Source organism: Natator depressus, chromosome 9, assembly GCF_965152275.1.
Source record: "Natator depressus isolate rNatDep1 chromosome 9, rNatDep2.hap1, whole genome shotgun sequence".
In the NCBI taxonomy this organism is placed as follows: domain Eukaryota; kingdom Metazoa; phylum Chordata; order Testudines; family Cheloniidae; genus Natator; species Natator depressus.
The window spans coordinates 77,968,363-77,981,057 of record NC_134242.1 but is presented as its reverse complement, the minus strand read 5'-3'; the positions used below and the strand labels follow the sequence as shown (position 1 = coordinate 77,981,057).

The 12,695-nt window shown below is 44.0% G+C and overlaps 1 protein-coding gene across 1 annotated transcript in view; it reads left to right on the top strand.

Annotated features, from left to right (window-relative positions):
* Nucleotides 1–12,153, top strand: part of AR (androgen receptor) — a 110,864-nt gene extending 98,711 nt beyond the window's left edge. The window contains exons 5-8 of the mRNA XM_074963138.1: nt 6,656–6,800; nt 9,449–9,579; nt 10,396–10,553; nt 11,998–12,153. Of these exons, the coding sequence (XP_074819239.1) occupies nt 6,656–6,800; nt 9,449–9,579; nt 10,396–10,553; nt 11,998–12,153 (590 nt within the window). The remainder of the gene's footprint in view (nt 1–6,655; nt 6,801–9,448; nt 9,580–10,395; nt 10,554–11,997) is intronic.
* The last annotated feature ends 542 nt before the right edge of the window (nt 12,154–12,695 follow it).

Genomic DNA, 12,695 nt, shown 5'->3' with positions numbered 1-12,695 from the left:
GTTGGAGTCTGTTTTTGAAGTTTTTTTGTTGAAGAATTGCCACTTTTAGGTCTGTAATCGCGTGACCAAAGAGATTGAAGTGTTCTCCGACTGGTTTTTGAATGTTATAATTCTTGACATCTGATTTGTGTCCATTTATTCTTTTACATAGAGACTGTCCAGTTTGGCCAATGTACATGGCAGAGGGGCATTGCTGGCACATGATGGCATATATCACATTGGTAGATGTGCACGTTAACGAGCCTCTGATAGTGTGGCTGATGTGATTAGGTCCTGTGATGGTGTCCCCTGAATAGATACGTAGACACAGTTGGCAACGGGCTTTGTTGCAAGGATAGGTTCCTGAGTTAGTGGTTCTGTTGTATGGTGTGTGGTTGCTGGTGAGTATTTGCTTTAGGTCAGGGGGCTGTCTGTAAGCAAGGACTGGCCTGTCTCCCAAGGTCTGTGAGAGTGATGGGTCGTCCTTCAGGATAGGTTGTAGATCCTTGATGATGTGTTGGAGAGGTTTTAGTTGGGGCTGAAGGTGATGGCTAGTGGCGTTCTGTTATTTTCTTTGTTGGGCCTGTCCTGTAGTAAGTAACTTCTGGGTACTCTTCTGGCTCTGTCAATCTGTTTTTTCACTTCAGCAGGTGGGTATTGTAGTTGTAAGAACGCTTGATAGAGATCTTGTAGGTATTTGTCTCTGTCTGAGGGGTTGGAGCAAATGCGGTTGTATCGTAGAGCTTGGCTGTAGACAATGGATCGTGTGGTGTGGTCTGGATGAAAGCTGGATGCATGTAGGTAGGCATAGCAGTCAATAGGTTTCCGGTATAGGGTGGTGTTTATGTGACCATCGCTTATTAGCACTGTAGTGTCCAGCAAGTGGATCTCTTGTGTGGACTGGTCCAGGCTGAGGTTGATGGTGGGATGGAAATTGTTGAAATCATGGTGGAATTCCTCAAGGGCTTCTTTTCCATGGGTCCAGATGATGAAGCTGTCATCGATGTAGCGCAAGTAGAGTAGGGACGAGAGCTGAGGAAGCGTTGTTCTAAGTCAGCCATAAAAATGTTGGTATACTGTGGGGCCATGCGGGTACCCATAGCAGTGCCGCTGATTTGAAGGTATACATTGTCCCCAAATACAGTTATGGGTGAGGACAACGTCACAAAGTTCAGTCACCAGGTTTGCGATGACATTATCGGGGATACTGTTCCTGACGGCTTGTAGTCCATCTTTGTGTGGAATGTTGGTGTAGAGGGCTTCTACATCCATAGGGGCTAGGATAGCGTTTTCAGGAAGATCACCGTTGGATTGTAGTTTCCTCAGGAAGTCAGTGGTGTATTAAAGATCGGGTGAAACATTTAACTAGAACGTTGAAAAGCCAATATTAAGGGAAGTCTGAGCAAAGTATGTGATGAGAACTGAAAACTACATAGGTCCATTAACTCTTTGATTCACACACAAACAACACAGCTCCAAAGCACACACAAGTGATTCCAACTTCAGAACTGAATTAAGGAGAATAAACAGGTAATGATGTAGAGGATGAAGTTTTAGACCACTGTTTCTTCCTCCTGATCCTGAGCCAAGTGAAGGAAAGTGATGATTGAAGTGATTTGGGGCCTAATTCAGAGCCTTTCCATTGAATTCATTGGTCTTTGGATTAGATCTGTATATTGCTGGGAATGGATTGATTGAGTTCATTTATCACCCCAAAATATGCAGAGGCTTTAGGTATAGGCTAGAAAACTTCAAAGTGGACATCTCTTCAAGAAATAAAGTTACTGGAAGAGAAATGTCAATCTGAAAAGAAACACAGAGTTGTGCACAGCTGACCTAAGCTATACCACCCCACACTCAGGAGCCACATGGACACTTTGCAAAGATTGCAGAGATATGCATGGCAAAACAGGAGGCCCCAGAAAAGAATGTTCCCAGGAGGTATCTATCAGTTGCTTAAACCCTTGAAATTCCAAAATTAAACCAGGATGTCCCAAGATTTATGGCCCTTGGTTCTGGGAACAAAACCCACAAGTAACAGCATGCAGTTACAAATATAAATCCACAAAAGACAACTTTTGTTTTCTCACTGGTTTGTAAGAAGGTGATGCATGAACACCCCTCTGATGTTCTGCATGGACCACCTCAGTTCTTCATAGAAAGCGAGGATTGTATCCTGTTTGGTCCATATCAGCTTTTAAAGGAAATCAGTCACTGGACCACCCATCAAAAATGAATAAAAGAACTGTAATGTCTCTCTATCCGGCCTGTCCATCTTACATGTGTCAATGGTCTGCCTTCCAGACTCAAAGCAGCACCCCCTTTTAAATATATTCTCTATCTTTTTTGCCATGTGCCCTGGCTCAGAAGCTTCAGATCTATCAGCCACTGTTGGTGCCCCGTCTAGAAGATCCATTGTTCCGAGGGGTCAGGCTAGCATTTGAGAAACAATCCAAGCTGATGGCTTCAGGTTGCACTGAGATGGCTTCTCAGTGGTGGTCCTTCAATGAGGTGTTAGTCCCAATCCCTGGGGAAGGTGCTTATCTGGAATGCAATTCAATAACCTTGCCTTGGGCAAGGTTAAACATATTCAGCACAGAATGGAAGTCCTAATACAAAATGGAAGTTACAGTACCAAATGGAGTTCATTATTTGATCCAGACATGCCGCTGTCTGTCCCAGGAGTTAGAAAGAGAAAGGTGCTTTAACAAGGTTTCATCCTCTGTCACATCCCCCTCAATAGAAGTTACCTGCCGACTTATTGTAAAGACACTTCACAGCTTTCGAGTCCTTTTGAGCTCCTCAATGCATGTGGATGCCCAAATTGCCATGTGTAGCAGTGGCTTTCATGGAGATGCAGCCAGGCCTCTGTTTCCTTTTAGCTGGTAAGGAACTGAGCCTTCTGCATAAGCCAAAAGTTCCTCCCCTCCATGGTGACACAAGTTGAAAATAAAGAAATGGAACGACAGGCCCAGTGATAGTCCAGTCCTCATAGAATCATAGAATCATAGAATATCAGGGTTGGAAGGGACCTCAGGAGGTCATCTAGTCCAACCCCCTGCTCAAAGCAGGACCAATCCCCAATTAAATCATCCCAGCCAGGGCTTTGTCAAGCCTGACCTTAAAAACTTCTAAGGAAGGAGATTCTACCACCTCCCTAGGTAATGCATTCCAGTGTTTCACCACCCTCCTAGTGAAAAAGTTTTTCCTAATATCCAACCTAAACCTCCCCCACTGCAACTTGAGACCATTACTCCTTGTCCTGTCATCTTCTACCACTGAGAATAGTCTAGAACCATCCTCTTTGGAACCACCTCTCAGGTAGTTGAAAGCAGCTATCAAATCCACAAATTCTTTGAAGAGAAGAATCCCCCCTCATTCTTCTCTTCTGCAGACTAAACAATCCCAGTTCCCTCAGCCTCTCCTCATAAGTCATGTGTTCCAGACCCCTAATCATTTTTGTTGCCCTTCACTGGACTCTCTCCAATTTATCCACATCCTTCTTGTAGTGTGGAGCCCAAAACTGGACACAGTACTCCAGATGAGGCCTCACCAATGTCGAATAGAGGGGAACGATCACGTCCCTCGATCTGCTCGCTATGCCCCTACTTATACATCCCAAAATGCCATTGGCCTTCTTGGCAACAGCAATTCTCGTCCCAGCAATTGGCTCTCTCCTGAGATGCCACTCACTGTTGTCCCTTGATCCTGAGATATGGAGGGGAATCTTCATCCCAGCCTCTGCCAGGCCATTAATAGCTGCAAAAAATGCTCTTTTCCACTTGTGACTCGGCAGGAGACTGTGCCCCATCCTACTAGAGAAAGATCTGATTACAGCAATCCACATATTCATGTCCTTCAGGTTCAAGTCAGTCTACTCATATCTAGGAATGAAGCCTAGTAGCCCACGAAATCTTCATCTGGTATAGATCTAGGGTGATCACTCTTCCCTTATTTGTAGGGACCATCCCTTGTTTTACTGATTTGCCCCTTTGGGTGACCATGCAGCCCTTATTTTAAGATGTATTAAAAGGTATTAAAACTGATAATAAGTACCATTTTAAACATTAAATTGAAGCTTATGATGATTGCTTGGTATACTGGAGGGCAGTAGAAATGTACCCATGAGAAAAAAATAAATACTATGCTAAGGGAAATGGTGTTTCCCTAAAATTTCCCTTAAAATAAAGCAATGTCCCTTATTTTTCATGTGCCCTTCCCTTATTTCCATCCAACAAAGGCGGTCACCCTATATAGAAAAACTGTCTGCACCGAAGCACAGGCTGCCATGAACAGGTCACCTGTGCACTTCTTTCTACTCTGCTTTCCCATTGAATACAGAGTCAAATTCAAAGTCTGTTTTTTAATATACAAAGCCCTCTATGGGAAACCTGAGAGATTGCCTCTCACTCCGTGACCATGCCCTGCCAAGACCGCTACTTTCCACTGAAGCCATTAATCTGCCGACCAGCATTGGGGCTTGTGAGTGCAGGAGTCATCGTTCACCAAACCTGCACCTAGACCATTTAAGTGACTCCCACAAGAGATCAGAATGACCACAGACAGGCCTCCCAACATGCAGAACTAAATGCAACCACACACACAACACACACACACAAAGTACATGTAATTGTATGTGTATTCTGCTAGCTTTCAGGCTACCCCTCCTGGCAAAGAAGGGCAAAGAGAATTTGTTGTTTTTCTTTTTCATTCAGGAAACACAAGGATACTATGACAGGTTTCAGAGTGGTAGCCACTTTAGTCTGTATCAGCAAAAAAAAAAAAAAAATGAGGAGTACTTGTGGCACCTTAGAGACTAACAAATGTATTTGACCATAAGCTTTCGTGGGCTAAAACCCACTTCATCGGATGCATGCAGTGGAAAATACAGTAGGGAGATATATATACACAGAGAACATGAAAAAATGGGTGTTGCCATACCAACTGTAACGAGACCAATCAATTAAGGTGGGCTATTATCAGCAGGAGAAAAAAAACCTTTTGTAGTGATAATCAGGATAGCCCATTTCAGACAGTTGACAAGAAGGTGTGAGTAACAGTAGGGGGAAAAATTAGCATGGGGAAATAGTTTTTACTTTGTGTAATGACCTATCTACTCCCAGTCTTTAGTCAAGCCTAATTTAATGGTGTCCAGATTGCAAATTAATTCCAGTTCTGCAGTTTCTCGTTGGAGTCTGTTTTTGAAGTTTATTTGTTGGAGAATTGCGACTTCTAGGTCTGAAATTGAGTGACCAGAGAGGTTGAAGTGTTCTCCAACTGGTTTTTGAATGTTATAATTCTTGATGTCTGATTTGTGTCCATTTATTCTTTTGCGTAGAGATTGTCCGGTTTGGCCAATGTACATGGCAGAGGGGCATTGTTGGCACATGATGGCATATATCACATTGGTAGATGTGCAGGTGAATGAGTCTCTATGGTAATAAGGGCCACATAGATAGAGCTAAAACCACCTTGAACTGAATGGAGCTTTCTTCCTATTTCAAGAGACCAGCCATTGTAAACCGTCAAACTAGACTGGAGAATTCATCTACACACCAAATTCATTGGATAAGTAGGAAAGGTTTTTTATACATGTATTACCTAACTGAAAAGATAACTTGGTTCTAAGTTAAATACTTCTCAGAAAACACATACCTGAGTTTATAAAGCATGGAAATGATTTTAATGTATAATGTTTACTTGTATTTTGCTAACAAGTTTCACCCTAGGTGCCTACTAGTAATATTGAGTCCATCAGTACTTAAAAGTCCTGACAATGGAAAATCCCTTATACTAGCTCCATATAGCACTATTTAAACACGTGTGCTTTCGTGCAGTGAAATAAAAACGGAAAGAATGCATTCAGTCCTAAAGCAATTACAGCATAGCGGTAACACAAGGTTTGTGCTCACTTGAAATTGACAGCTTCTCAGACAAGAGACAGAAGTTTGAATTGATGGCTCATAATTATATGCTTAAGACTTTACCATTGTTTTAACATTTGGTCAAAGTAATGTAAAAATGCATAGAAAGCTAAGATCAGGATTGCAGGTTATCTATGGCTACATGTACTGGTAAATATCCAGACAAATTAGAAATAGCTTTGAATTATTGACTGCATAGTCTGTGTGTGTGTCTCTCTGTGAATTGCAAATGTGCCTGTGGCATGGCTATGAATCATCCTGAGAACACTATTTTATTGTTTATAAAGTTCTTTTCCGAGACTCTCGGAAAAAGATACTATATAAGTGCAACTTACTGTCCTGTTTTAACACCCCAAGCTGTTTGTGTTTTCACCTGTTCTTTCTCTTCTTCCTACATTGAGTCACAACCCATCAATTGCAGCTTCTGGCTTGGAGGCTTCCAGTTTACTATCAGCATGTCAGTGCCATGACTCCAAGGTTGCAATACAGCAAGGTTGCAATTCTGTCATGTAGTAGAAGGAAGAGATTGAATTAGTTTGTGTATGCAGACATCCCATACGCACTGGCTCAGAGCTGAACACACCGGTAACCTGGGACATATGGAGATTAGGCTGAGGGCCACCTTGTCCTAACTTTCTAAAGTCCCCAGGAGCACAGATTGGGAATTAAAGTGCTATATTAAAAAACAGAAATTCTGGTGAATTGTTTGAATCCAGACCGAACTTGTGATCTCTGTTTACGGCCTTTTGTAGGATTCCGTAACCTGCACGTGGATGACCAAATGGCACTAATCCAGTATTCCTGGATGGGTCTTATGATTTTCGCCATGGGATGGAGATCTTTCACCAATGTTAACTCCAGAATGCTTTACTTTGCTCCTGACTTGGTCTTCAATGAGTAAGTGTTAAATAGCAACAATTTGATATTTTGTATTGTTCATGTCAGAAGGGTTGCAGACAGAGAGTGAAAGAGGGACAGCTATCTAACAGGCTCCCTATGAGTACAGGTCAGAAAATCTCACACCAAGAGCTGCTCACATCATTTCAAAATTCAAGAATGTTGCTCATTTTCTGCTAGTTAGTCTGCCGAAATCTCCTTGAGGTGATCCAGGAACAGTAGGTGGTGCTACCGAGCCTCTTCTATCCTTCTTCACCAGGCCCAGATAGACTCCACATTCAGAGAAAGAGGGTGCTGACTGTAAGAGACTAATCCCTGAGATCCTGCTGTGCTTCAGAGAGCCAGTGCAGCTCCCCCTTCACCGGCGGGCAGGTCAGGGCATGATCAGACGTAGCATGACCTAAAGTGCACAGAGAAGAGGTGCTTCCAACTGCTGGGAATGTTCAGACTCTGGTTGTTCTTTCCCAGACACACTCACTACTGCTAGAAATTAATAGACCAGACTAAGAATAGCAGCTCTTTTATGACACCTTTCTGTTGTGCCCAGCAACCAGACTGTATTGGTCTGACAAGGCTTTTTAAAGGGTGGTTCAGAATGCTCTGAACCATGGAGTTCATTCTGAAACCACCAGCTCTCTCCTTTGTCTTCTTCTCTGCCTGGTCTCTTACACCACACCCATTGCCAGGGTATCCAAGCACCGAATTCAATACATAGTTAAAACACCTGCCTTTGTCTGAGTTGCCTTAAATGAAAAGGGGTCTCCTTTAAATCAACAGTTTGGGGGGTTTCTCCTACAGGCCTGTTGAGTTCTTAGCCCCACAGCACAGTTGTGTAAATGGAGACATAATTAACTTGTTAGCTGGCTTTACTGACAGCACGATAATCCTTGCCGAGCCAATAGCACCTTGTGTAATGGACCTCACAAAGTGAAAGATACGTTTATAAATGGAAGCTTTGCATAGCTGGCGGCGACCTGATTATTATGGCAAATGGCCTGGATGAGTAACGACCTGTCCTGGTAATATATTAGGGATTAGTATGTCAGATTATAAACCATCTGTATACGACATGTTCTCGGGGTGCAATGTGACAACTGCAGGTATTTTTATAGCATAAGGCATCTGTGACCTTTTCCACACAGAATTGTCCCATTTCCTTTCACATTGTTTGGAAACCCCTGAACACCAAATCTCACTTGGCTGGATTGTTGGGCCTCATTGTCCATGGCGGTGTCAGGGACACCAATCCCAGTGGCTGATCTCTCTTCATCAGGGCCCCCAGAAGGAGGAGGGTTGGCAAAGCCTGGCTCATTGCCCTTGCTTCAGCAGAGGGTGAAAGCTGAGGAAGCTGGGAATATCTCAGTATTGATACCCAATGAGGCAGGTCTCAGTATCGATCTCCAGACAATTCCCCCTCTTCTTCCTTCTGATATTTTATTATTTTCTCTCTCTTTTTCCTCCTCCTTATCTTCCTTCCCTGTCAGGAACCACCCCTTGGTTTCTCTCTTTCTTCCCTGTTTTTCCCCCTTCCCACCCATCCATACTGCTTCCCCTCCCCATATCACCCTCTTTCATACCCCCCTGTCTCTCACTTCTCCAGTGCAGCTCATTTCAACAGCCCTTGCTCTCATGGGCCGTCTGACTGATAACAGTAAGCATTAGGCATGCTCGAACGGTACAGGATGAGGCATCATACCTGGTGTCCTGTCCCCCCTTTCCCCCCACACACACAATACACATCTTCAGCCAGCACTGGTGCTGTCTCCAGCACCTGACTCCCGAGTCCTAACTTCAGCTGGTGTTCTGGATACCTGCTCACTTGGAGCATTGCTTCTTCAGCTGGTAATGACTTCTCCAGCTGCCCATACATTGGCATGTGCACCAGGAGTCCCTGGTTTTCATGTTGTAACTGCAGTGCTAGAAGTTTTAAGCCTCTCTGTGTGATGGGACATTTGCAGCTGATTCCCCTCTGTGCTTATACAGTGAAGAAATCCATAGAAAAGGTACATGTAGTTCACAGAATGATCAAAATAGTGTGTGGTGGAGGATTAGAGATTTAACAAGAGAATCTTCTTCCTGTCAAAGGAGCCGCAATGGAACTGTTTCTTCAGCATTAATTTACCAGTTTGGAATGGTGGCAACAGAGTGTCAGGAGTTCCTGCAGTGTTACTGTCTGATTGGCCCTCAGCTAAGTTGTGGCAAAAAAAAAAAATAGTGATCTTGATGTTCCCCTTGTGTCGTCACTGAGACCACAGACAGAGTGGGAGCATGGCTCTCAGAACAAAGCCTGATTCTTCCTCCAAGCGCTCGCACAAGGATAGATGCCCGTGGTTTGTTAAATATGGTACATTGTTGCTGTCACTTTTCAGCAAGTGAGAAGATCAGGTGAACCTTAAAATCCCACTTGATCATCCCATTCCCCATCAAGCAGATGCTAGGTGGTATTTTGGAAAACTTTCTTTTCCTGAATTCAGGCCATGCTGCTGTTGAGATCCCACAAGAGATAAAGACTAGCTCCTTTTCAGATGGAACATGCTAGGGTAAATGCAAAGTTGTTGGGTCTTTGTCTTTTTTTAAAATAAATATCTCGATCAGCCTGCATATCAGACCAGCAGTGCTTTAACCTTCTCACCAATGCATCTTGCCAGGTACCGAATGCACAAATCCAGAATGTACAGCCAGTGTCTCAGGATGCGACATCTTTCTCAGGAGTTCGGGTGGCTTCAAATCACGCCCCAGGAGTTTCTCTGCATGAAGGCGCTACTCCTCTTCAGTATTAGTGAGTGGCAACATCCTTCTCTGAGCAGATTAATAGTTGATATGCTCTGTGGGACCCTGTATGAAGTTGCAAAGAGAAAAGGAGTACTAGTGGCACCTTAGAGACTAACCAATTTATTTGAGCATAAGCTTTCGTGAGCTACAGCTCACTTCATCAGATGCATCTGATGAAGTGAGCTGTAGCTCACGAAAGCTTATGCTCAAATAAATTGGTTAGTCTCTAAGGTGCCACTAGTACTCCTTTTCTTTTTGCGAATACAGACTAACACGGCTGCTACTCCAAAACCTGTATGAAGTTGGTTTCCCCACATGTCCCTGCTGTGAATGTTTGCCTCAGCTGTTGTGCCGAGAGGCAGAGAGATGGCTTCAGAACTAGAAATTAGATGCCATAGTGGAGCCAGCAAAGATCACTACAGCCATCCATCCTGCCCTCTGCATTTTGCAGGAGTCCTCCCAATGTAATGCCCTTATCTAACCTGCTCTTGAGTCCTACTCATGATGGGGGTTTGGCCAACTCCCTTGCTTTTAAGAAATGGACCTGTGAGTGGCTGAGCAGGAAAATCGGACCTCAGCTTGTGACGGGTCTGATGTGCTACCTTTGTTTTGTGATAATGACAACACCAGACAAAGACTTTGTTAGTAAATGTACAGCCCCCTCCCCCGCCCCCCGTCCCTAGACAGTGAGCCTCAATCATCCACAGTGGGAGCGAAGATGAGGGGAATGACTGGGGATGTGGGGGGTTTTCAGTCTTCCTGTTGCTCTTGTTTTCTTTTCTCTACGCATGATGATTGTTTCCTCTCCTTGTCCCCATGCCAGTTCCGGTGGATGGCCTGAAGAATCAGAAGTTCTTTGATGAACTTCGAATGAACTACATAAAGGAACTTGATCGTATCATCGCTTGCAAGAGAAAGAATCCCACATCCTGCTCTCGGCGTTTCTACCAGCTCACCAAGCTCCTGGACTCCGTGCAGCCTGTAAGAGGGGATGAAATGGCCATAAACCTGGAAGCAGTAATAACTTCAGCTGGGGTCTAGCAGATTCAGGGCTCTGAGATTTTTCAGGGGTGAGGCAGGAATCTTGCAGATACAAACAAGGCACATAAGGAGATAGCTTCATAAGTGGTGGCTGTAATGTCAGAAAAGAGGATTTTGACCTGAGATTATTTCTTTATTTACTTCTCTCTTTTATTGGTGTTTCTATAGGCGAAAGCTCAGAGGCAGACGAACTCTTGAGAAAGATCTTGATTCTATGCCAGTATCAGTGGTGGTAAAGAACAAAGGAGAAAAACTTTCAGGAAACAATATGGTCTATATAACACTGGTTACCCACAAACCTGTCCGTTGCCTAAGATAACTAAACCAGATTAGCAGTTAGCTAGCCTCAGTATCTGCAATCTTGAAGGTATTTCTGGCAGTAAGTATAGGGAAGTACAAGGGAATACTGCAGAGAAACTAAAATGAGCGTATGTATTTATTTTAGGTAGAACTTGCACATTTTTGAGCACCGCCACTGTGGAAGGTAGTTTTGATGTTTTTCAAACAGCCTGTGGGTTGTTAACTGCTCTTTAACTCTCCACTGCATAAGCATGGAGGGCTTTTGGGAAAAGATATTGCAGTGTACCTGAAGATCATAGAACTCAGACACATCAGCTGCACTCAGTCAGTCAAAGCCAACTGCCATGCGAAAGTGCGGTTCCTCTCTGAAAAGTGACTGTATAAGTGGCAATTACTCCAGGTCAAACCGGCTCATTTAGAGATTTTTTTCCCCCAAATTGCCAGCTCAGCAGGCTCCTCCTGAGATCTGAACATCAAGCTGGGTCTTATCCGAGGCAATAACAAAACTTCTGCAGTCGGAACTTAGTTAACAATTCTGTTGGTGATACACAAGGCAGTACAGAATCCATCTGCTTCCACACAGCTGAATCTCTGCACGGAAACAATAAAAGAAACAGATTTTACTTAGTAAAGCCAGCAGCCCTGACTCCAAACACGCACAAGGCGCTGATCTCTGTTTGAATAAGATGCCATTTGCACAGTCACTTTTCTGAGAAGAACCACAGTCTAGTTAGTACCTTCTGAACTTAGAGCTGGAGCACCACGGTGCTCTCTAAGGTGCCACAAGTACTCCTTTTCTTTTTGCGGATACAGACTAACATGGCTGCTACTCTGAAAACTGCCTGGATTGCTCACTTGCTCATTCTTGGGATGAATTATGGCTCCCTAGTGGCTATCCCCAACCGCAGAAGAGTTTGTAGCACCCAAACAGCAGAAACTATCCCGTCTCACTGCACTGCTGCCTATCCTGTAGTGTAGTACCTGCTAATACTTTCCTTTGTAGTCACCAGAGTGTTAGCAGGAGCCACTTGTCAGAGAAGTTAAATCATTCATTTAACCTTCCTACTTTCTCTCTGTTTCTTAGATTGCCAGGGAGCTACATCAATTTACATTTGACCTTTTAATTACATCGCACATGGTCAGTGTGGACTACCCCGAAATGATGGCTGAGATCATCTCCGTCCAGGTTCCCAAGATCTTGTCGGGGAAAGTCAAACCCATATACTTCCACGTGCAGTGATGTCCTGGAGGGAATCTCCTTCCCCTGCCACTCCTTTTCAGCCAGCTCCTGCCTGTTCTCTCTGCACGACTGTACTGCAGTGCCTTGGGGAGTCCCCTCTAAAGATACTGTATGCTGTGAGGATGTACAGCGCCAAACGACAACCTGCTGGGATTCCTTTGATTTCAACTTTTCTGGGGTACCTCTGAACTGAACTCCTCACCACAGCTTCTGCGTATGTCTGGATGGCTCTGCATCTCTCTAAATGTTGTGGCATGGTGACTCTGTGGCACTTGTTTACACCCTTGTGCTTGCGTATTTCCCACAGTGACGTTTAGTGGCGCAGTGCCATGGGAAGTTTCAGAATGGGAGAAATTCCACCATTTGTTTTCTCTTTAAAACAAAGCAAGAAGTAGGTTAAACATGCAAGTTGGGAGGGTGGGTTATTTTTCTGACTAACCTGAGCTATTTTCCTTTTTATTTGCATCATGTCTTCAAGAGGCATGAGAATTAAAAATGCAGTAGTAATGAGACAGGAAGGGGACAGGGAAAGAGACCAGAGC